This window comes from Lotus japonicus, chromosome 3, assembly GCF_012489685.1.
Source record: "Lotus japonicus ecotype B-129 chromosome 3, LjGifu_v1.2".
In the NCBI taxonomy this organism is placed as follows: domain Eukaryota; kingdom Viridiplantae; phylum Streptophyta; class Magnoliopsida; order Fabales; family Fabaceae; genus Lotus; species Lotus japonicus.
The window spans coordinates 1,383,088-1,405,940 of record NC_080043.1 but is presented as its reverse complement, the minus strand read 5'-3'; the positions used below and the strand labels follow the sequence as shown (position 1 = coordinate 1,405,940).

The 22,853-nt window shown below is 35.7% G+C and overlaps 4 protein-coding genes across 8 annotated transcripts; 1 reads left to right on the top strand and 3 right to left on the bottom strand.

Moving 5' to 3' along the window:
• Positions 1 to 1,533: 1,533 nt before the first annotated feature.
• On the bottom strand, positions 1,534 to 5,418 carry LOC130749567 (kinetochore protein SPC24 homolog). Of its 4 annotated transcripts, none has more exons than XM_057602942.1 (6): positions 5,150 to 5,418; positions 4,633 to 4,774; positions 4,430 to 4,531; positions 4,147 to 4,220; positions 3,899 to 4,030; positions 1,534 to 1,859 (listed from the first exon to the last, which is right to left on the bottom strand). In XM_057602942.1, exons 1-5 carry the CDS (start codon positions 5,325 to 5,327, stop codon positions 3,924 to 3,926), a joined length of 603 nt encoding a protein of 200 aa, XP_057458925.1. In that variant the 5' UTR covers positions 5,328 to 5,418; the 3' UTR covers positions 1,534 to 1,859; positions 3,899 to 3,923. The 4 variants fall into 4 exon arrangements, with proteins under 4 accessions (XP_057458925.1, XP_057458928.1, XP_057458926.1 ...); XM_057602945.1 differs by having other exon boundaries at positions 1,534 to 1,804; XM_057602943.1 differs by having other exon boundaries at positions 1,534 to 1,750.
• Positions 5,419 to 6,604: 1,186 nt separating this feature from the next.
• On the top strand, positions 6,605 to 10,318 carry LOC130749071 (nuclear matrix constituent protein 1). 2 transcript variants are annotated; one of them, XM_057602358.1, is made up of 7 exons: positions 6,605 to 6,830; positions 6,951 to 7,066; positions 7,156 to 7,274; positions 7,712 to 7,874; positions 7,983 to 8,206; positions 8,309 to 8,630; positions 8,820 to 10,318. In XM_057602358.1, exons 1-7 carry the CDS (start codon positions 6,672 to 6,674, stop codon positions 9,916 to 9,918), a joined length of 2,202 nt encoding a protein of 733 aa, XP_057458341.1. In that variant the 5' UTR covers positions 6,605 to 6,671; the 3' UTR covers positions 9,919 to 10,318. The 2 variants fall into 2 exon arrangements, with proteins under 2 accessions (XP_057458341.1, XP_057458340.1); XM_057602357.1 differs by having other exon boundaries at positions 6,606 to 6,830; positions 8,306 to 8,630.
• Positions 10,319 to 10,625: 307 nt separating this feature from the next.
• Positions 10,626 to 13,649, bottom strand: LOC130742386 (root phototropism protein 3-like). The gene is made up of 2 exons (XM_057594489.1): positions 12,721 to 13,649; positions 10,626 to 11,309 (listed from the first exon to the last, which is right to left on the bottom strand). The coding sequence occupies exons 1-2, from the start codon at positions 13,456 to 13,458 to the stop codon at positions 10,764 to 10,766; spliced, it is 1,284 nt and encodes a 427-aa protein (XP_057450472.1). The 5' UTR covers positions 13,459 to 13,649; the 3' UTR covers positions 10,626 to 10,763.
• A 2,194-nt stretch (positions 13,650 to 15,843) lies between these two features.
• Positions 15,844 to 19,750, bottom strand: LOC130745342 (ADP,ATP carrier protein 1, chloroplastic-like). The gene is made up of 5 exons (XM_057597524.1): positions 18,856 to 19,750; positions 17,943 to 18,197; positions 17,441 to 17,584; positions 17,010 to 17,357; positions 15,844 to 16,437 (listed from the first exon to the last, which is right to left on the bottom strand). The coding sequence occupies exons 1-5, from the start codon at positions 19,636 to 19,638 to the stop codon at positions 16,084 to 16,086; spliced, it is 1,884 nt and encodes a 627-aa protein (XP_057453507.1). The 5' UTR covers positions 19,639 to 19,750; the 3' UTR covers positions 15,844 to 16,083.
• Positions 19,751 to 22,853: the final 3,103 nt, after the last annotated feature.

Genomic DNA, 22,853 nt, shown 5'->3' with positions numbered 1-22,853 from the left:
TCTTTACGAATAATGCTAACCGGTGCCAGATAGCCTCATATTACTAGGATACATGAAGTAGTTAGCCTTCTAGATGCGAGAGAAAAGCAGCCCCTTGCTTCATACAGTGAAGCAGCCTATGCAAGTTGTCGTTTTGCACTTATACATGGGCATGACATCATGACATACATAAAGTCAAGAAACAAATTGATAGAGGAACTAGGGATGTTTCCTATCCAAATTCATGAATCGATTTTGGTGGCTTGACCGTGAAGAAAATTTATGACTCTTCCTTCTAGATAATGTATTATTCTATTTCTTTTCAATCTAATTTTTTATGTGATCAATCAACTTTAGCTTAGCATATTATCTTTATAATTTTATATAATTAGTTTACTGGGATAGCCATCACGATTAGGCTGTACACTTGTACTATAATTCTATTTTAAGAAAAAACATGGCACGCAATCATTTTTTCTATTAAATTTTAAGGATTCATTATCAATCCAGGCCTAATTTTTTTAGATATAATATATAGTAATAGAGACTATATTATGTGTTTTAAAAAATATAAAAAATAAACAGGGAAGGCACAGCCAAAGGCTAAGATGAGTCACTAACTCTTATGTTCCATGTTGGAAAGTTTATTTTAAAAGTTAATCATAGATAATAATGTGAGCAATTTAATTAGGTATTATATAGTAATTATTATGATAAAAGTAAACTAATTAAACGGTGAATAAAGCCAAGATGGTTAACCTCTTGTTAATGCTCATGATTAGTTTTTTTTATTTGCATAATGGTTAAATTCACAAAATTAGTTCATTTTTATCATGGTAGCCATATCAATTACAGCTTATTCATATAGTACGCGGATCAAAGAAGCTTAATCTTCACCACACAATGGTTAGCCTCCTGATAAAACCATGAATGATGGTGATAATTAGACTCATGACTTAGTTGTTTGCATTCTCATTTGATTCACTACCTAATTAATTTGCCTTTGACATGTTAACTATATAGTAGCTAAAATTAATTACCACATCATTACATATTGATACAGTTGAGCATTAAAACAAATTTTCTTACAGTGACCATGTGAGTTAGTTACTTATCCTAAAATTCGTCCTAAGGCATTAAGAATTTTGATCCAAAACAGTACAAAACTAATGTGGGGGGAATTTGAGCTGCAAAAGTGTGTCTGATCAGCTAGTAAGAGTGACATACTAAATTAATTTTGTGACATGCTACTTCTTGCAAGGCGACAAGCTTCTAGCATTTTTAGTATGTATACTAAAAATAAAAAATGAATCCGCTCCCAGAAGAAAAAAAAACTACATTTTATATTGGATAACAATATGAAGTGAAGTTCAAAAAAAAAAAAATATGAAGTGAGTGCGCACATGACCACAAAATGTCATAATAAGACCTGATGATGAAGATTGAATTCTGTCAATCTTTCATAGGAAAGTCTTTCACACATCACACACACACATATATAGTTATTCTACCAACAATGTTCAGCACGGTATAAATAGTTGGACTCTTAAGCAATTAGTTGAAGATTCGATTTTTATGCAGTATGTATGGAAAAGAATTTGTCAGGAAAGGTTTACATATTTAATGTGATTTCAAAACCTCGAAGGGATTAGTCTTATAAGTGTCGGTTGTGGGAATACCTTCTTAAAAAAAAGAGATTGCTTCCCAGAAGAAGGGGATTTGGTCAATATGTTGTGGTTGATAAACCAGAGTCTTTCTGCAAGTCTTCCACCTAGTTGAACAAAGGGTAAAATGCCATCAGCAGCTCCAAAGACCACAGTGTGAACTGAAGTGAGGCAAGGAAACCAAGTTGAGCTCATTGCTAACGTAGGGATCTTCCCCTGATTCAAACCAACATTAATAATTCATCTTTTTCTTTTCTTTTCTTTTTTCCATTCTTTCTTTCCCATCTGTTTACACTATGTGATCTATATAGAAGTTTGAATAAACATGTATTTCAATAACGTTAGTGTTGCAAGGCTGTTGTTGTTTATATATATATATATATAACAAGATGGACATCATGAAGGCAATCGATCAAGTAATATGTAGTGAAGAAAATCATGATTATGCTCTCAAAATTGTAAATGATCAAAGTATCAAACTACACTACTACCATCAAATTATGAAATCACACTAGCTATAACAGCTCAAACTATCAGAACTAAATCCCCTACGCAATGCATTTGACAGAATTTTCATATAATGATCCCTAATCATACACCATTTTCTATCTTATTACTAAAGAACCATACAGAAGAAGGTCATGTTAGCATGAATTCTTCAACTTAACACAAGCTGTCAACCTCAGAAACTAACTCCAAGTTAATCTCTACATACTAACAAGATAGCTACTTTCACCTATATAATAATATCGTAACGCACCAACAGGTTTTGCTATATGTTCACATTCTACACAAATAAACATTAAACTTCAACAAATTAAAAGAAAAATTAATATAAAAGGCTAAAAACACAACATAAAATAAAAAATTAGATTTCTCGCCTGCTAACTATTCCACAATGTTCCTCCCAACCAATATCACCATCAGAGGATTAATTTGTTCATGAATCGATGTGGAATGGACAATATAGCTTTCACCTTTTCTTTGTACATGAATTTATAGAGGTCATCTAGCATTGAAAACTAACCAGCTATATTTTTTTCCATCTAGCAGACTATACAACCTATATCTCCAATTCTTTTCCCATCAGCGATCTCATTAAAAATCACCACCTATTATCATTTCTGAGTTCCGACTTCCACAAAAGGAATCCCAGCAAAGACGCCTGCTACTGATATCACCTTCACAAATTTTTATTAAATTATTTTCTGATGTCTCTGGTAATTTATGCATCCTCATTCCACTCCTAAAACCCACACACTGGTGTTTCAGTTTCCCTACCTAAAAACTTAACAAATAACATCCTTACAACACACATATATTAATATGTTCCATGTAGTGCATGAGCAGCCCCAAAATGGAAGTTACTATCTAAGATTGTTGTGAGAATCAAAATACATGAACAAGAAATAGAAAAGTTGATAATCGAAAAAGTAAAAAATGAAAAATTTATAGAGAGATCGGATAATAGTTGTGCACCATTGTGCGCCAGGGAGGATAACTTACGATGAGTGCGATGAGAAAGGAAAAAACTCTAGAAGCAGGAAAGAGTGAGACTGGAGAGCGAGCACGAGAAAGCTAGAACGCAAGAAAGAGTGAGACTGAAGAGCGAGCACGAGAAAGCTAGAACGCAAGAAAGAGTGTGAGACTGAAGAGCAAGCACGAGAAGAGCTCAAGAGATGAGGTGGATGAGCTTGATGGTGAAAGGGAAAGGAGCTTGATGGTGGAGGAAGAGGAGGAACCTTGTTCTTACAATTCCACCTATTTTGACATCATTTTGATTTCCTTACTTTTAACCAATGAAAATCCCCCATTAAATTTCCTGGAACTTCAGAATTCTAAGCTTCTGATATCCAAACATAGGATTTCAATGTCTAGTATTTTAAATTCACTAAAAGATTACATTACCTTCTAGTAGAGCCCTAGATTAGTACTGTGTCATCACCAGAATCTTTATGCATAGACCTCAAACGGCTCGAACCAGTTGAGTATTTTGTAGCATATTGGTTAATACACCAAGTTGTCAACTATGTAAAGATTCAAACTAGTAGCTAACTGTAGACATGAAAAACCAACTAATGAAACACCACAAGCAATTTTTCCCCTATGACAGCAGTCAACAACTCAATATCAACATTCACAAGATTGTCATTTATACTAATTTGAAACATTTCTTTGGCCAATAAATAAGTGAATTGCAGGATTCGTAACATGACACTCAAAGTTGAGAAATGTTATATTGTTACATGTATCACCTCACATAGGCGTGTTTCACGTGCATCAGGCACTTATTGTTTTCCAGATGTCATTGCATACATCAAGGATAGTCATCTTTGTGGTGTCATAATCAAACTTCTGAACCGCATTTTTATCTTTTTCCACAATGTCTGCAAATAAGTTTAAGGAGCAGGCAATTTTTGTATCTTTGAAGGACAGATGTCAGATAATATCATTTAGAGAATAAATGAAGGGAAAGAGAGTAGTATTCTCAACAAAAGGATACAGCCTGAGATTTTGGATTGATCATCCAAGTTTGGCACAATATTTGTGACAGAAGCATACATCGAAAGTGTCATTCTGAAACAGAAGAGAATAATGCATTTATGATTCAACTTACATAGAAAATGTAGAAGTCAAGGACCTTCATCAGTTTAAAACAATAAATTGACTTTGCTATTGTAACTGAGAAGGCATATTCACATGATTGAGACCGTAATATGAAGGAGAAACACTACATGTATATGGCAGGTTTATAATTATAGATTCAAGTTTGGCAATGTACTTACTGTGTCCTCAGCTTATCTTGCTCAATTTTATGTAAAGCTTTCTTTTGCTCTTGGATGGACATTCGTTGCTGTTCTAGATCATTAAACTCATCTCTAATGGCTGTGTTGATGCGAGATAGATAGTAAGATATTATATCATGTCAGAAAATAAATAACTCAAAAAGAGCCTGCAGTTGAAAAGCTGGAAACAACTAGACACTTATCTAAACTCCTCTTTCAACAAGCGTTCCTTTTCAAGTTCTTCCTCCAATTCTCTCTGCAGAAGATCCAGTTCTGCATCAGCAACCGTCTCAGATCCAGCTTCTTCTATCTTTCGCTTGTATGCATCAATTTTTTTCTGATAATCTGATTCATACAAGCACAGGTCAAGAGCATGACACTACAATCAAGAAGATCACCTCATAGTAGATACCATTATATGAACTAGTTGCTTAAAAGTGAAATTCCTAGTCAAGTTCTTTTATATGTAATTGTTGGCATGCCATGCACAAGCTACTTCCACTTTAAACAGAAGCAAACTTTCTATCAAATTCCACAGCATTTGTTCAAAATGGTCATTCAAATAACACAATTTGCCAACTCCAAATCCAAAAAACAGCAATTCAGCAAAAAAAAAAAAACATGATGGGCAAAACCTAAAACCATGAAAGCAAGCAGAAAAAACGTAAAAACGGAAACTTTAGCGAAAAAACTGAAACCCATTTGAGGCGATTGATTGACCTTGGAGCAAGGAGCGAGCGTCGTTGAGGTCGGAGTCGCATGTGGAAGAAAGGGAGAGGGAGTGTTGGAGACAGTGGAAGAGGCCGTTGAGGTCACGCGGGTCTCGCAACACCTTCAGGAGGTCGTCGCTGTAGGAGATCAGCTCCTCCACGTCGACGTTTCGGGAAGAATCCGCCATTGTTGCTGTGGGAAAGCTTTTCCCTTTGAAATTGGAGAGTAAAGTGTGAATGGAATTAGTTTCAAAATTGAAATTTAGGTTTTTTATTGGAGTGGAAGGAGGGAAAATTTTATATGATATTGTACTAATAAAGTTTCTTACCCCTTTCTTCATATATTATTTAATGGATTTACCTAATATTCAATCTTAAAAGAACCACATTAGGGTGGGAAAATCTTATAGACATTTTCATAATAATTTTGTTTGAGTCGGGAATATTCATATTATGGTGGGAAAATCTAAGACCCACCTAATATAAACCCATAAAAAGAGGTTTAAATTCTCACTCCCTTAGTTTGACTTGTTATGTTATAGAATATCACATATATATTTTTTAAAATTTTTTAACACAATCTTGTTGATGAAAGAAACTCTGTTGGGACTTGGGAGAGATGGCAATGGCATCCCTTTAGAGTTGGAGCTTGTTTTTTCTTTGTACTTTGTTTGTTTAATGAATAAATTTCCTAATTTTAATGTGAATAAAAATAACATTAAATTTAAGAAGTATACACTTACACCTCAAAGTTTGTCAGAACAACATTTAACATTATTCTTACTTGGCATCCCTACTTGCGAATATAAATGATAAATGACAAATTTACCATAAATCAAACTAAGGGAAAAAGCTATAGACCTCTCATAGTAATGAGTGGTGAGTACTTCTTCCATTCATATTATGACACATATTCATGAATAGCTAGTCGTAAATTATTCATACTTTTCAAAAAAATTAAATGTAAACTATCAAAATTGTCACATTTATATTGATATTAACAAAAGAAGAGTACTGAGTGTTCGAGCATCGAAAATTTTCTTCACATCAAGGGGAATGTCCAAATTTGTGAGGAGTGAGTGGAGCAAAACATTGCAATTTGATTTCTCTTTTAAGGTGTATGTGCCTTGACATAAAAAGTGACTTTTTGGATGGTGACCCCAATTTGTTATGAGTCATTTCCAACTTTCTGATTTCAAATGTTACCATGATCCAATCCTCAACAATTAGAAACAAACAATCTTCACCATCATCTCTCTTTTTGTTTTCTTTTTGAATTCCATGACCCATCATAATCATATAAAAATATCAAAGCCCACTTTGGTCCACAAAAATATTGTGACATGTCCCATGGAACCGTTACACATGACCCACACACACCAATTTTTGAATTAATTAATTAATTTTCAGTTTGAAAATAAAAAGTAAATGCAAATTCGACCGTTGAGTCCTCCATCAACAAAACACACGCTCTTGCTCTTCTTCTTCCTTGCATGCATCTGAAACTTCAAACTTGAAACTAAACACTGACAATGGCGGAAGACTATGGCTTCGCTCAAGATGAAATGGCAGTCAACGAGAACCTTGGGTACCCAAAAGCCTACGCAAAACTCTGCCGTGACCAAAATTTCAGTCCCTACAGTCATGGCCCTCCCTTCACTTTCACCCCTTATGCTTTGCACGAACACGAGGTAACCCAGTTGGAAATTTTACTCTCTTTTTCACTCTTTGTTTCGTTTTTACTGTGAAGTTTTGAACTTGAGGGAAAAACAAGTTATGGGTCTGTCACTGAATTTTTTGATTTCAATTAGGATGAGAGAGCAAGTGTTTTGGATCAGATGTTTCCGTTGATTGATCCAAAAGCTAAGCCAACTACGAAGCCGAAAATCTTTGTTGGTATCTTGTGGAAGCAGCTCAACCATCTTGGGTAAGCAAGCAATTTCAGCTCATGAAAAATTTGGAAATTTTAAGATTAATTTGTTGATGTATTGTTTGTTTTTTTAATTCAATTTTCAGGAATGCTGGCTTTGATCCTGCGGTGATTCGAGTAGATGGATATGGGAATGTTTTGTATTATCATGCGGATTCAGCTTCTCCTCTTGCTTGGGACATTGATCATTGGTTTCCTTGTTCAAGTAATCAATTGCTCTCTCTTTCTCTTTTAGGAATGTGTAGAATTCAATTAAGCATTTGTGCAAACAACTTCATTAATATGAACAAGCTCATGTTTATTCATAAAGCTATTTTGAGAAACTTGTTTAAGTAAGTTTAAACTAAGCTTATAAGTAGGGAAACTTAGTGCTATAAAGCTCCTGCTACGCCTGAGGTTTACAAAATTACAATTACCTTGCATTTTGGCAAGAGGCTGATTTCACACTCGAAGATGTGACCGCAAAGTCACATGGAAGCAACCTTAAACTAATATGACTTAAGCTCATATGAGCAGCTTATGAAATTAGCTCAAAACAATTGATAGATAAATCGCTTACAAACTTGCTTATGCTATAAGATGAACATTCAAATTTGATCTTCCAAATGCCGCCTAAATTACTGTGATTTATTTCGTCTGCAGGGGGAGGCTTGACTGTTTTGAGCAATCTAAGGATTTTACAGCGGCAAGCCTGTAAAAGGAAGAAAAATAAACTGGAATTCTTAGTGCCATGGTGGGATTTTCAATTGGGTATCTCTGTGAACCAGTTCCTGTCTATTTTCGCTTCTTCAAACTCTGACTTCAGGTAGGTTTTTTCCTTTGGTCTATTTATTGTCTAATGTTCCTCAATTTTTTCTTAAACATTAGTGGATAGATAGGTTGATGATATTTGTTTATTCTTGCAAACAAACAGGCACAGAGGCTTTTCATTTTTGTTCTCTGAAGGAGAAAATCATGAATTGAATGCTTCACAAATAGTGGATTCTCATTCTTTTCCACAGCACTTCATTGGCTTGAAACAAGAAGTTGGCCTTGCTCCAGCTGCAATAGTAGAATCGCGAAGGGACCCTTATGATGCATTGGCTTTAAGACAACTTGATCATAATAGGAGGCAAAGGCCTATGTCTCCTGCAATAGGTTAGTGTCGGTGCATGGTCAATCATGCCAAGTTTGAATTGATCATTTTGATTTGAAGATTATATGTCTGACCAGCTTCTGATTGGAAAACCTTTTCAGTAGCTGCAAGAAGAAGTAATGGCAATCTTCTGAAAGAAAATGAAGATCCAGGGTTTGCTAAAAACCCCTACCAAGCCATTGTCATGGCCAGAGATTCCCTAAAGCAAAGAGAAGAAACTTCCAAAATGCAGGCAGAAATGCAGAAGCTAGATCATGAAGTGTATGAAATGAAGCTCAAAAATGAAGAAGAGAAGCTCACTATTCAAGACCTGGAATTGGCGCTCATAAAACGTAGGAGGAAGGCAGAAAAATGCAGACGATTAGCGGAGGCTCAATCTTCTTACAGAACCATGCTGGAGAAGATGATTAGAGACACTATGCACCAGTAAGCCCCAGTTATCTTCATACTTTTCTTTAAATTGTAACAACTTTAACTTGATTTAGTGCATGTTTGGAAACCTTTTACAATTAATTATGGGGAGAAGCTTGTGTGAGTAGCTTATGGGTTTCTGAATTGATTCTTGTGAAAAATTAATTGATTCAAACACATTATTAAATAACAATTTTGGTGCAGGAGTGTCATTTATAAGGAACAGGTAAGATTGAACCAGGCTGCAGCTAATGCACTGATGGCTAGACTTGAAGCACAAAGAGAAATCTGTGATAATGCAGAGAAAGATCTTCACAAGAAGTATAGGCAAAGAGATGATATAGAGAAACAGATTAGACCTGAATGGGAACAAGGAAGGAAGAGGTCAAGAATAGATTATTCCACTTGTGAAGAAAGAGACAGTAAACCTGTTCTCTATCTGCCGTCAATCAGGCCAAGGACATCTTTGCACAAGGAGCTCAGGGTGTTTTTGGAGGAGGAACAAAAGGCGTCTGAAGTTGGCTTATCATCGGAAAATGAAGAGCAAAGGCTTGAGGAGCTGAAAATACCAGCTAATAATGACAACGACACAGAAGAAAAGCTTGAGGAGCTGAAAATGTCGACTAATAATGATTACACAGAAGAAAAGCTTGATGAGGAGCAGCATACTAGAGCACATGTTGCCTTGGATGAAGAAAGTTCAATTGAACACAGACTTCAGAAGCTAGAAATCAATGAAAGCAAGAGACATTATGGCACTTCATTCGCAGATCTTCATGAGTCCAAAACTGAGGAAGATGAAGAAACCAGGAAGCAACGTGGCAAAGGGAATATTGAAAAATGGCTTGAAATGCTTTTGGAGAATAGTAAAAAAGATGAAATGGATCCTCAAGAAGCCAATGAAAATGCTTCTTCTAGGACTGAGGAAATAATACAAAAATTGAATCAGAAGTTCCCACAGCAGGAGCTGAAGATCTCAAAAGTTTCAGATTCTGATTATAAAGAGAAACAGCTGCACCTTCCTCAAGATAAGAACAGTTGGGAAGAGAATGAGGGTAGAGTAGAAAATGAAGCAATAAGTGTTATGCCTGCGAGATATAAAAATTACTCTGAAGAAGCTTGCACAGGTGAAGGAAATGGTCCTAATAGTTTTGAAGGGCTGGAAAGAAAGGAACAACACAAGAAGGGGAAAAGCCTTGTTAGATCAGAGAGTGCCAGGACCTTGAGGAGAATCCCATCATCTCCATCTTTGCTTCTAGGGATGAGAAAAGGTGTGGACCGCATTCGGAAGATCTTGCAGTGATGAGGATCTTGCACCAGCAAACAGTTTCATCAAAACTATCAAGAAAGTTTGAAATTATGAATCAATGGGAATTTCAGGCACTGCAGCAGCCCATGCATAATGCTGCACTTTATTTATTTCTTGATCCTTTTACAATTTGTGTGAGTGGTCTAGTTGAATAAGTGAGTGAAATTCATCAAAATCTAAACAAAAGAGAAAAATAAGTGTGTAAAATATAGGCATTAATTATTCTATTGTTTGGTTTGTGCATAAAGATTCTTTAAGTTGTCAAATACTGTTAAGTGATAACAGCTTGTTGTTGTTGCTACAGGCATTAGGTTTCTCTTTCCTGCTAGTTTGTGCTAAATATTTGTAAGTTATCTCATCTGATATTGCAATGTCTGTTTTGTGCTAAAAACAATCTTTGTTGCACATACCTGATTCAAAGCAGGAAAAGCGTCTTGATGCAGATTTGTGTAAACTATGAAGGTTAAAAATAAAGTAGATTGGTTGAAAATTAAGTTGCATCATTTCATTTTAAAAGCAAATCAATGCATTAACAATGAGTTAATGTAAATCCTTGTACAATTGGTTCTAACGTTATAATCAATTTTGGGGAAAAGCTACTGTGAGACAGCTACTCACACTATGAGTAGCTTCAGGCTTTCAAGGTTGATTTTTGAAGAAAAAAGAAATTGATGCAAACATGCTTAAAGTAGATTATTGGCATTTTTATTATACGTTCATCCTGGAAATCAAATCTTTACATCTCCACTCTTAATTTTTCACATCCACTTAGGTATAGCACATCTTTATTGAATTTATTCCATATACTACAGGGCTTATCTTACATTATTTCTCAGATCTCAGGACATAGATTTCCTCAACTTGTGGGGAGTCCTACATTTGACCAGCCCAGATTTCATGTCCATAGGCGTTTGCCTTCCAAACCCAACTTCCCTTTCACCCTCTTCCTGGTCATCCTCCACCTCTCCCGTGCCTTTACTAAACGCTGCCATCCCAAGCTTCTTCCATTTGAAGAAGCTTCTTCCACTCTTCTTCTCTGACATCCTCTCCATCTGCATTTGCATGGCATTGCACTGGCTTTGCAGCCTGTAAACCTCTTCCTTCAGCTTCTTTATCTCCATCTGCTGAACATTCATTTCACGCTTTGAAAGACACCGTGTCGGCTGGTCGAACCTGCCATTCGGGCTCCTCAAGCTGCTGAAAGAGCTACTCCAATCCATGTGGCGATTGAGTTTGGTTTGTTCAGAGAAGAGCACCTGAATGACAGCTCTTACTGGAAACCTTTCATTTTGAGCTGCATGAAGTGAGGCCTCTGGCGTCAATTTCCGGCTATCAATCAGCTTACATAGTCCTTTCCTTTCTTGCTTTGACACGCTTGGATGTGCCTATAACAAACACATAACGGTAAGAGTTTCAACCAGGGATGTAACCAGAAAAAATAAGTAAGAGGGACAAAAATTTAACAAATTATGCAAAATACACATTGGAGTGTGCATTGCAAGAATTTCAAGGGGGTGATTACATTATTTAGTACTATTTGATTAAGATATTTTTTTCTTGGGAGGCGACTGTCCCATTTTGAGTGTTCCTAATTCCATCTTTGATTCCAACAACATACCAAAGAGCACTTACTCTTGACAAGAAATAGTGCTATAATGCTCTAAATTTTCTTCAAATCCTTCCTATTTTTCTCTGTTTAATTCCTGTCCTTTTATGTTTCTTCAAAATGTTAAAAAGTCTTCAAACAGTATTGATATAGGAACGTTTTGGTACAACATTATCAGCAGGTTAAGCTAAAGTCAATTTTTGCCAATAAGTTCTTGTTATGACTTTTGAAGTTTGAACAACACCTAGTGGCATCATCCAGTACTGTCATACATGACAAAAGGGTTTATGCATTTTTAGATAGTAAAATGAAGTTCTAACTTCTAACCATAAACTGGACAGGATTGTATTATTAGAAAGCCTATCTTTAACATCTATATTAGAAAGAGTTTTCGTTACTCAAGTAATCATTAAGTATGTTTCATTTTTGCTAAAAAGTTAGATCACCTTTTAAATGGACCACAATGTGGACAAGAGAAAAGCCAAATTCAGAGAAATGTTGGTTACAGCTAGCCATGATCCTATAGCCCCCACAAAATAAACATTTATGTCATTTCACTTCCAATTTGCCCAGGTTGGTCCCGGAAAATCCAATGCTGGTGACAACACAAGAAACTCTTTCTAGGATATCAAGAATGCCTCCTCCTCATGTTGCTTATCTCATTGTCTTTCAAAAAAAAATTATAGTTTGAAGAGCAGGAATTAACTCTACTTGTTGGGGGGGGGACCTGGACAATAGGCTGAGGAAAAAGACATCAAAAGAATTGGACACCAAATAGTGTCATGTGTAGCCTTAGCCTGTTGTCGCTAGGGCTCCTCCCTGACTAAGAATGAGTTTGTTGAAGACAATATAAGAGATGAGACAATCATATGCCTAATACTTGAGGTTTTGGGATTGAAATCTCATGTGTCCAAAATGTGTCTCATTCTCTGTCTCACCAATAAAATTTTGACATGTCAATTAAAACTATCATATAAGTTAAGTTTGTAACCGGCCCCTCGTATCTCTTTTAATTGACATGACAAAAATTCATTTGAAGAACAAGAAATCGAGACATCATTTAGGGACCATAAGATCTTGATCCAAGATTAAGAGTGGAGATGTAGTGTTAAGTTCTCTTGATGTCATTGTTCCTCAATATTCCTAACACTACTAATCAAGCAATTTGAAGCTAAAATGAAAGGACATACTTTTAGATAAGTGTCAATGGCTCTATACAATCCATCATCAGTAGCTCTTGCATGGCTTGGAAGAGCTCCAGCAAGTGCAACAAACTCAGATAAGCTCAAATTGGCATCCATAGCAGCCTCAGCAAGGTAGCAATCAACAAGCTTAGCCACCTTAACCAAAGCAGCACCAGTTTTAGCTCCTTCATGGTCCAAGCTCACAAATCTCTTCACCAACCTTATGACAAGCTCAACATCAAGGAGTGTCCCACAAGTGTGACTGAAAGAGGGAATCATGAGCTCATTGATTGCAGCCTGGTCTAGCTGCCACGATATGCGCTTCTCGAGCTCTTGCCGGTAAGAGGCCTCAACACCAACCATGTTGGCGACTCGGAGAAGACGGAGGAGGAAGTTGCAGGGGATGGAGTCCTTCTCAGGAGGCAGAACACCAACCAAGGTTTCCACGAAGAACCTCTTCTTCATCCATGATGCTGTCACAGATTCAGGTGATGCTGTGGACGACTCAAACTGCTGTTGTGTGAGGCCATTTTCAGCTGAAGAGATGTCTGGGAGCCATTTTGAAGCGTAGTGAGTGATGATGGAACCAACCAAGTCAGCACGAACACCTTTCTGTTTGATGCCTGAGAGTGTCTTCACGAAGTAATCCATGTCAAGTATGCATGCATCGTCGAACCAGCATTCTGAGGATAAGTGGCTTGGACTTCTTTCTGGAAGTGATTCTTCACAACCCTGCTTCTTCATTTTGGTCAGTACAACAGTGCAGGCACAATTCTCTCCTCTCCTCTGCTAAGTGCTATGCTCACTTAGTCTCTTTTGGTTGCAAAGTCATGTTCATATGTTGTTTTTTATATAATGTTTTAGGAAAATGGTAGTAGACCTCATGCTAGTGTTTTCAGACAAATTAAAATGAGAGAAAGAAAGAGAAAAGTCACAAGTGACAAGTGTAATACTTGATGTGATCGGTTAGGGATAGGAAGAGAGACATAGAAGAAAACTAGGGTGTCCATGTTGTCTCGTTTGCATGTATGGAAATTCTTCCACAATTGATTCTAAAGTTAAAATCAATTTTAGGAAAAAACCTCTATAAGTGCAGGTTTGGTCTGTTTGGATACACGGTGAAAAGTCACGGTAGAAAGAAACAACTTTTGTGATCCTCAATGATTTTGGTTCCACTGTGTATCACAAACATGCACTAAGTAGCTTATGGCTGTTATAATTGATTTTGAGGAAAAAGAAGTTGATTCAAACATGATACACGATGAGAGTTGATATTTTGTGTTTTCTCTCTTTTAATGACAACCATGCCTTTAGAAAATGTGCATGATCAGTACTTTCCATCACAAAGCTAGTAAACAATAAAGATTTGTTTTGTTCATACGTGGAGAACGCATAGAAGTAACCATCATTTGGCTCACATGCAGTACACTTCATTGAAAATAGCTATCTGAGATTCTATTCTGATGCACTCCATTTTATAATTTTAATCTTCTTTATTCATTAACCTTTAGTCATTTAAGTTCAAATGATATTTAAATGTAGCAAGTCAACGAACACAAGACACTAGGGTAATGGTATATGCAGTTACTTTTATAAATACTTAAAAAGAAATCGTTGCATTATAGAGTATGATAAAATACTGAATTTCAGTTTTATGGGCTTCTAAGAGAATAGGGAAAGTGTTGTTGGGAGAGAAATAGGACCACCATCACACACCACAGCTTGCACCAACACTACGACAGACAGACCAAATTGCTCATATATGCAGCATTAAGAACAAAAATAACAAAAACAGATTCTAAGTTGAAAGGGATTTGAAAGAGACTCGTTTGTTTTCTCTACATATTCTGTATTTCGTGAGGGATTTGGACTTATTCCGTTTACATGGGTGGAATACTATGTCAAGGAATCCAATAGGTTATTTTGTTGTTGTATAAGATCTTTTCAGAAGAGTTAATCTTGTTCGAGCTAAAAAACATCCACATCATGGGGGGCTACCTCTACCAACGGAGATTTTTTTCATACACATTGCTTAAGGATAATCAAGCACGTATCACTTAAATTAATCCAATAGGTTTAAACCGGCAAGAGTTGTAGCTAGTTTGTTTTCTTTATAATGTCACATTTTTTACTATATCAAGGTGATCATGGGCTAATAGGATTAAGATTAGAGATTAATTTCTATACACCGACGGTGTAAAATTTTTTACAGAATTATTCAATCAAAATAAATATGATTTCATTCGTTGAGATAAGAAATGAGACATCATTTGAGACTAATAATTGCTGATTTGAAGAATGAAGAATGCAATGCACTTGGCAATTGGCACAAAATGATGGAACCTAGAAGGATGTGAAGGAAACGGATACATGAGAGAGAGGGTCTTATGAAAATGCCAAAGTTTAGCGTTTTGCATTCCAGCAAGTCATTCAGACATTCACAACACCCAAGCTCGTAAGTATTTTGTTGCTTTCGAAACAGACATCTTGACCTCTGACTCTGAGTACCAATGTACCATGGGCCTGCTTCACTTGGTTACTGTGAAATGATTTACTATACTAGAATAATGAAATGATTTGCATCAGTGTAAACCGTAAGCTGTCACAAGTTGTGTTCAAAGTTCTTTCCAGTTAAATGCAACCGGTAGTAAATGAAACTCAAACTCTTCTCACAAATTGTGTTCAAAGTTGGCATCAATGCGAACTCTAATTGTGTTCAAAGTTGGCATCAATGCGAACTCTAAGCGAGACTCTTCTCACTAATTGGGTTCAAAGTTCTTTCATGTTGCATTCACTGATATCCGAAGAGTTCGAATCAGTGCAAATCGCAAGTGAAACTCTTCTATGAATTGTGTTCAAGGTTCTTTTTTTTTTGGTCAAATGTTCAAGGTTCTTTTAAGTTGTGCATTCAACAAATATCCAAACACGTAATCGAGATTAATAGTCCAAAATGTATTTATTTGGGCTAAGCCTGAGCAGAATTGTATTCCAATGCAGGTTATAATTCTACTCCAGCTTGGACAATTATGATCTCAATTCTCAATTCAGTTGAAAAACAGCACTTTTTGGGCTTTGGGTCGACATTGATGAAACACAAATTCAACATGAAGCCCATGTTAAGATTCAACCTTGGCAATGAAATATGGTAGCATCAATTCAAAACATTCAATGTGATTACAACATCCTTTAATTTATCTAAAAAAATGTGCTTCTACAAAATTAAAAACCTTCATAATGAGAATAAACTCATTTATCTATGGATTAAAGAAACAATAATAACTATGGGCCTTGAAGAAATTGAGAAGCAAACTTATTCTATGAGATGAGTAGACAATAACCTACAAGAAATAGTTTCACCTAACACTTCCCTCATGAAGAACTAGTTGAGGCTTCAGAAGGACTAATTGAGGAGTCACCTGCTGTAGAAGCACTTGCAAGAGAACCATTTCCATCCTTGTTTTCAGCCACCACTGGAATCTTAACTGAAGCCACTCTTTCCATTTCTTTTTCAATCTCTTCTTCGCGACGCAAGGCGGTGAACTGAGTGTCCAGGGACCTGGCTGCTGCTAACCAGGCAAGAACAATCACCAGAAGCACTCCTCCCAGGTATGGAGTTGAATTGGCTAGTGAACCAAAACTTAAGATCATAAACTGCTGAATCAGAGCACCTCCAGATTTCCCCAATGGGTTGCAAACAACATCAATGGCTGCCTTCCCCTTGACCTACAGCACAGAATATAAAACAAGTTATAATTAGACCCCAATTGGAAGAGCTTATTTGAATTTATCTTATAGCATAAGCGTTTGTGCAAGTGTTTCACACTTTCACTAATTCACTGAGATTATTATATAAATAGCTTATGATCTACTAATAAGCTCACAAGAGCTTATTTTCATAAGCTGCTCAGATTAGCTTATGCATTAGAGTTAATGCCTACCAATAACCTATTTTGAGCTTATTTCAATAAACTTCTCAAATTAGCTTATGAATAAGCACTTATGCCATAAGCTCTTACTGCTAGAAATGCTTAATTAAACTGTTTACCTAAACGCACACTTGGTGGAGAGAAGATACAATAAGTAATCGGAATATTTATATATGAGAGCCATGAGTAAATTTTGACCATTAGATCTCGCAATGATTGAAATTAAAGATGACGTGATTTTATATAACTTTCAATCTTCATCACAGCTTTGAAAAGTGAAATGTCTTTGGAATTTATAAAATCAAAATCATTAGAAGTTTCATGTCCACTAAGTGTAAGTATGAGAGAGTAGCAGATGAGAGTTCAAACCTTGGTGTCCTCATCCAAGGGTATGTAGGCCATTTCTTTGCATGGATCGAATAAGCTGTACTTGGCACTCTTGCTGAATATGTTCTGCAACGCACCAACATAGACAGCAGCTAGCAGTGGTGTCATTCCAAACTGCGCTAGCATAGGTGCAATCGGGCCGCCAAATAATATGAGAGAAAAGAAACCAACTCCGGTCAAGAGTAGGACGGTAGGCGTGATATTGGCAGCAACTCCCCATCCATATTTGTCAAAAACAAATTGGCTTAGAAGCATCATTATGAATGTAGCAATTCCAGTTGCAGTTGAGAAGTCTCCCATAAAAGCTGAGTACTCATTCGGGCTAGGATACTGCATAATTTGCGGAGCCATGTGTGAGGGAGAGAAAAGAACAAACCAATAACAAAACCAAAAGTAAGGAAGTTCTATATTACCTGAGCTTTGAGCTTTGATTTCCATGTAACCTCAACAAGATTGATACTAATTCCATATGCAACCACTAATGTAGCAAGATCCCTTATATATTTTGAAGACACCAAGAACTTCAAGCTCTCCATTGTTCCCATTTTGGGCTTCTCCTGAAAAAATGCATAACAAGGTCAAATGTCAGTTTGGCTAAACAATTTGAAGAAGTATAGTGTTTCAGAATTTCGTATTTTCTAGCACATAAATAACACCACATAGCTAGGACAATGTCATACACACAAAAAAAAAGTGAGCCAATAATACTACAAAAATGACAGCTTAACATCAAAGGCACATTAGATAAAACTGGGAAATGCTGTTATTATTTTGCTTTCAGTTGTCTTAGCAACTCAATTAGAAGACTCAACCATGAAACAATAATTTAAGCAATGGAAACAATGGAATGAGCATGAAATTGGGTACAAGTACAACAACTATATGCACAATCGTACAGGCCTTTCAAAAGATTACCTTCTTCTTCCTGCTACGTTCTGGAAGAGGAGCATAGTTATTCACCCACCAATACAGGAAACAGATTACAAGTCCCATGCCCACAACTATGCTCATCATTGCTTTTAGAGAGATGGCCCAACCATCAACTCCAGGACCTAAATTGCTTCTCATATTGGAAAAGTATTTCACTGTCCGGCCAGAGAATATGAGGGCTACATTGGCCCCAAGTCCAAATAGTGGGTAGAACCGCTTTGCTTCATCAACTGTAGTTATCTGCAGCAGAAAAAAAAGAGATATTAGCATCCTCCTTCACAAGGACTAAGACTCCATAGCATCATATATACTCTTTCTGCTTTATATTCATAATAAATTGCATAGAGCAGTTCAAAATAGGATGCAACATTTTCCCCTGCAATCAAATGACAACATCACATCCACAGAAGATTTTATGCATATTAGCAAGGGAAATAAGCAACTAGATGATCATGAATTAAATTCAGAAATAACAACATATAAGCACCTCATCAAAAGCTTAGCAACTTATAGCATGTTTGGATCAACCTTTTCTCCTCTTAGAATCAATTCTCACACATAGAAGCTACTCACATGACAAGAGCTTCTCTAAGAATTGATTTTGGCTTTAAACATAATTACCGAACGGGTCTCCAAACATGCTATTAGCTAAAGAAAGAGGCAGACTATCAATGAATAATTAACATTAACAATTTAACATGCCAACCTGAAAAAAATGAATCAAAAACCAGTATGCAGATGACAAAAAACAATTATATGAAAAGTAAAACAATCCAATAACCAATGATAATGATACAGGATATCTACTAAAAGATGCATTAAATAAGCTACAATAACTGTTCTTTGATTGCATCCAAACAGGTTCATATTCATTTCAAAGTTCAAAGTATGAATTTACCTGATTAGCCAACCCCCAAAACAGCACAGAAACAACCACACTCCCCCACAATTCAGCCATAACATAGAACAAACAGAAAGTCCAGATTCTCATGATTGCAAGAGGACCAAGGAACCTCGGCCCAAGGATGTTAAGAAGCTTATCCGCAAACGCCTCAGGGTGGATATAGCTGCTAAGAGGGTACAAAAGAAACCCAAATGCCCCAAAGAATGCAATAAAGGGGACAATAACAGTGTAAAACAAAGCCTGCTTAGACAACACATTCGACAACTTGGTATACAACAACATAAACCCAATAGCCATAGGAAGATTCACCCAAGTTTTCAAAAACGGTATAATCTCAGCACTGCTTCCCTTCGCCGTCACAACCAAAACATCCTTAGTATCCCTTAGAATGGTGTAGTTGAACAGGATGCAGAAAAACATCATCCCAAGTGGTATAATCTTCTTGAGGGTAGCAACCTCAACACCCAGAATCTTCGGTTTTTCAACCTCGGATTCCCCGAACAGTGGCTTCCCACCATCAGCAGCAGCAGCAGCTTCAGCCCTGCAAATGAACAAATTTTTCTTGTCCTTTTGACTAAAGACATTAGTTTTGGAGGCAGAAAGATTGAATTTTGACAACAACCCATGAGAAGATAGAGAAGAAAGAGGAGACCCAGATGGGAATTTAGGTTTTGGAGTGAAAAATCTTTGCTTTAAGCCATGGGAAGGGTGTAAGACCCTGTTTCTGGGGTTTGGGGGAAGAGAAAGAAGCCCTCTAGAATGAAGAACAGCCTCCATGTCTCTCTCTGGTTTTGGTTCAACAACAGGAGAATGGAAAAGAGAGACAAGGAGGAGGGATAAGGTGGCTTGAGATTGGAGAAGATTATGTTATTCTCAAATGGAGATTGATACAAATATCTTTGCTTTTATATTCTATAGAATCTACCAAACCCTCAAAAGGGTTTTTTCAGGTTAGGAAGATGACAAAAACAATTTTAAATTAAAAAAATTCATTTTTGCAAGTTTCACTCAAGTGGTAAGAGTTACAGAATACACCCTCCAATCACTATTATAAGAAAAAAAAAACAACAACAACAACATTTTAGATTCATTCAATAAATGATGTATCTAGTCATTATTATAGACTAAATACATCATTTATTGAATGAATTTAAAAACTTGTTTTTATTTCTGATAATAGTGACCGGGGGTATATAAAGGTTTGGTAGAATGAATTATGGAGGTGGGTAAATTTTAAAAAAAAATACACATAATTGGAGTTGATTGATAGTTAAAAGTGGTTATTTGAGCCTATAACAAAAGTTTAATCTTTAGAAGCCACAATTTTATTAAGATTCTTGACATACACCACATTCGAGTTAAACAATATTGTCTCAGAGAGAATGAAGCTTGTGGTTTAAAAAAATCAAGGAAAATGCTTGATGGTAAATATAAAAAAAAATTACCAAGACAGGTGTGACGAAAATGATGGTTAAAAATAGTTGTTTGATCTCTAATGTTAAAATTGGATCTTTAAGATTATGTCAAAAAGAATGTTTGTGGTTAAAAGAACATCTAAATATAAAAATAAAAAATCAATTGACCCACTAGGAGACAAATTGTGGTAAATGAAATTGCTAAAAATGGGAAAGATCAGTGAAGACACTGAAAAGAATATTTTTGGTAAACAAGTGAAAATAACAGTAATAAGAAGAAAAACGTGCAGAGGGAAACAGTCAGAAAGAGCGTTCTACTCGTAGAATCTTCTACTTTTTTTTTATAGGCAATTATACATATATTAAATATATATTAAATAGAAGTACAAGGGGTACTTCAACCCAATACAAGAGATGAGAAGAAGAGGAGAGAAGAAAAGAAAACTAATGAACAAGAGCGAAAGTAAAAACCTACCAATGCCGAAGCTGCCCCACCTAATACCCCCTTAAAAATAGACTTAACAAAACAGGCCTCATTAAAACCTCCCTAGGATAAAACCCCCCTGGAAAAATCTTCTACTTAACAATACAAAAGCCAAAGTTGGATTTCCCAAAATCTTCACCCTCTCTCCAATGACCAAATATGCCTTTGAATTTTTTTTCCTTCTGAATTACGTTTTCTGTTTCTCTTTTTCTTTCCTCCCATTTTAACTCCTCTATTTTTTTGTTAAATTAATAAAAGATTTAAAATGTGTAGATAAGTTTTTAATCATCCATTTAACAATAATATCGAGCTTTATTAGTTTCTACTATCTAATTTTTAATCCATATTTTTATCGATAATTTTAGTCTTGGCTCCCACTATTAATATCTCAATTTTTTTAAGGTATATCTCATTGTAAAGAACTAAGTGTAGAGCAAGACAATCAATTTCACAAGGAAGTTCTTGCTCCTATCTGTAGATGATTGCAAGCTGCTTGCCAGTAGCTAGTTTCGTTATTCAGCAATTGCAATAGGATTGCTAATTTTATGTTTAAATATGCATTTTCGTTTCCCAATTATGTATGGTATGAGTTGGATTCTTTTGATGTAAGAACAATCTTGTTAGAAGACCGATTAACCTCTCACTTTCAACTTCTGATCAATGGTAATCTCAGTTTTCACTTAAAGAAAAAACTAATTAAATATGGTTAACAAATTATAACGTGAAGTGTGTGGTGGTGAGGTTTACATTATTAAATAGCTAATCATTAGTCACAATTATTGAATATGAGATACTTTGGTTAATTAACACAGTAAAAAAGACTTAAATTTTATTGAATACGTGACAATAGTGATTGTATGTTAGCTAGAGAATTGACTAATACTTAACAATATGAAATTCATAGCAAATTAAAACTACTAAAACCAAATCTAAATGTAAAATATCACATTAAAACGTTATTTTAAACCTTTTAAAAAACAAGCGAATTTTGTTTCTTTGATAAATTTCATGTGCCAAAAGTCCTTACTATTCAAATATTTTTGGGCTTAAGTTTGATTTTGAGAATGCTGAACGTAATATAACGTGAACTCAATTATGAATGAATGGCTGACTTAACAGCAGAGGTTGGCCCAATTAAAAGAGACTTTCCCTTTGCATCTGCCCCCACACAAATTGCAGTTCAACTTGATGCACTCTCTTCTTAAAAACCGGAGCAGATTCGGTGATTTGACATGTATGGTGGCCTAACAATCCGTTAAGTATATTATACTAGCGGAATTACCCGTGCCCTGCACGGGTGACTTTTGTTATGTTTTCCGAAAATAGAAATATATATAAATGATGGAATAAGACATGAATACACAACCCTTAAGAAAGGTGAAAAGACCATCCAAAAAGAAGTAAAATCAAGGAGCATCCAACAAAACCAATTGCCCATCAAAACACCCATAAAAAGCGATATATAATGGTGAATCGAGAAGAATGAGTAAATAATAGGATCATGAAGTAGGGGTATTTATAACCGAACCAGAGGAATTAAAACCGCTCAAACCGATCCAAAAAACCAAAACCGATAACCAAAAAAACTGAAAACCGCAAAAACCGATATTTTGTTAATGGATCGGTTTGGTTTTTGGTTCCCATGTTCAAAATCGAACCGATCCAAACCAAACCAAAAGTATTTACTTATTTAAATTTTGACATGCATTATTACCCATTTAACCATACTTATAATGTTTTATTTCATGTATACTCAAACATTTACAGTAATGTGTTTAACCTTTTCCAAGTTAGGAGACATATGTTTTCTTTTCATTCAGTGAAAGTGAAACCATCAATGTTCTGCTTCTTTGCCTCTTACTCAAAACAACACGTTTGTAATTAACATTGATTGATAATCAATTTAGATAGAGTTAATTAGATATTGTCCATGAAATACAGTAATGTTACAAATTACAATCATCATATCAAAGCGTACTTTAATTCATTTTTTACAATATTGATGATATCTTCTCTCTGTAACTTTTCCAGTTCTTCTTGTTTTGTTTTATGATTTTATTTTCTATTTCGTTATTTATTTCAAGATTTTTAGT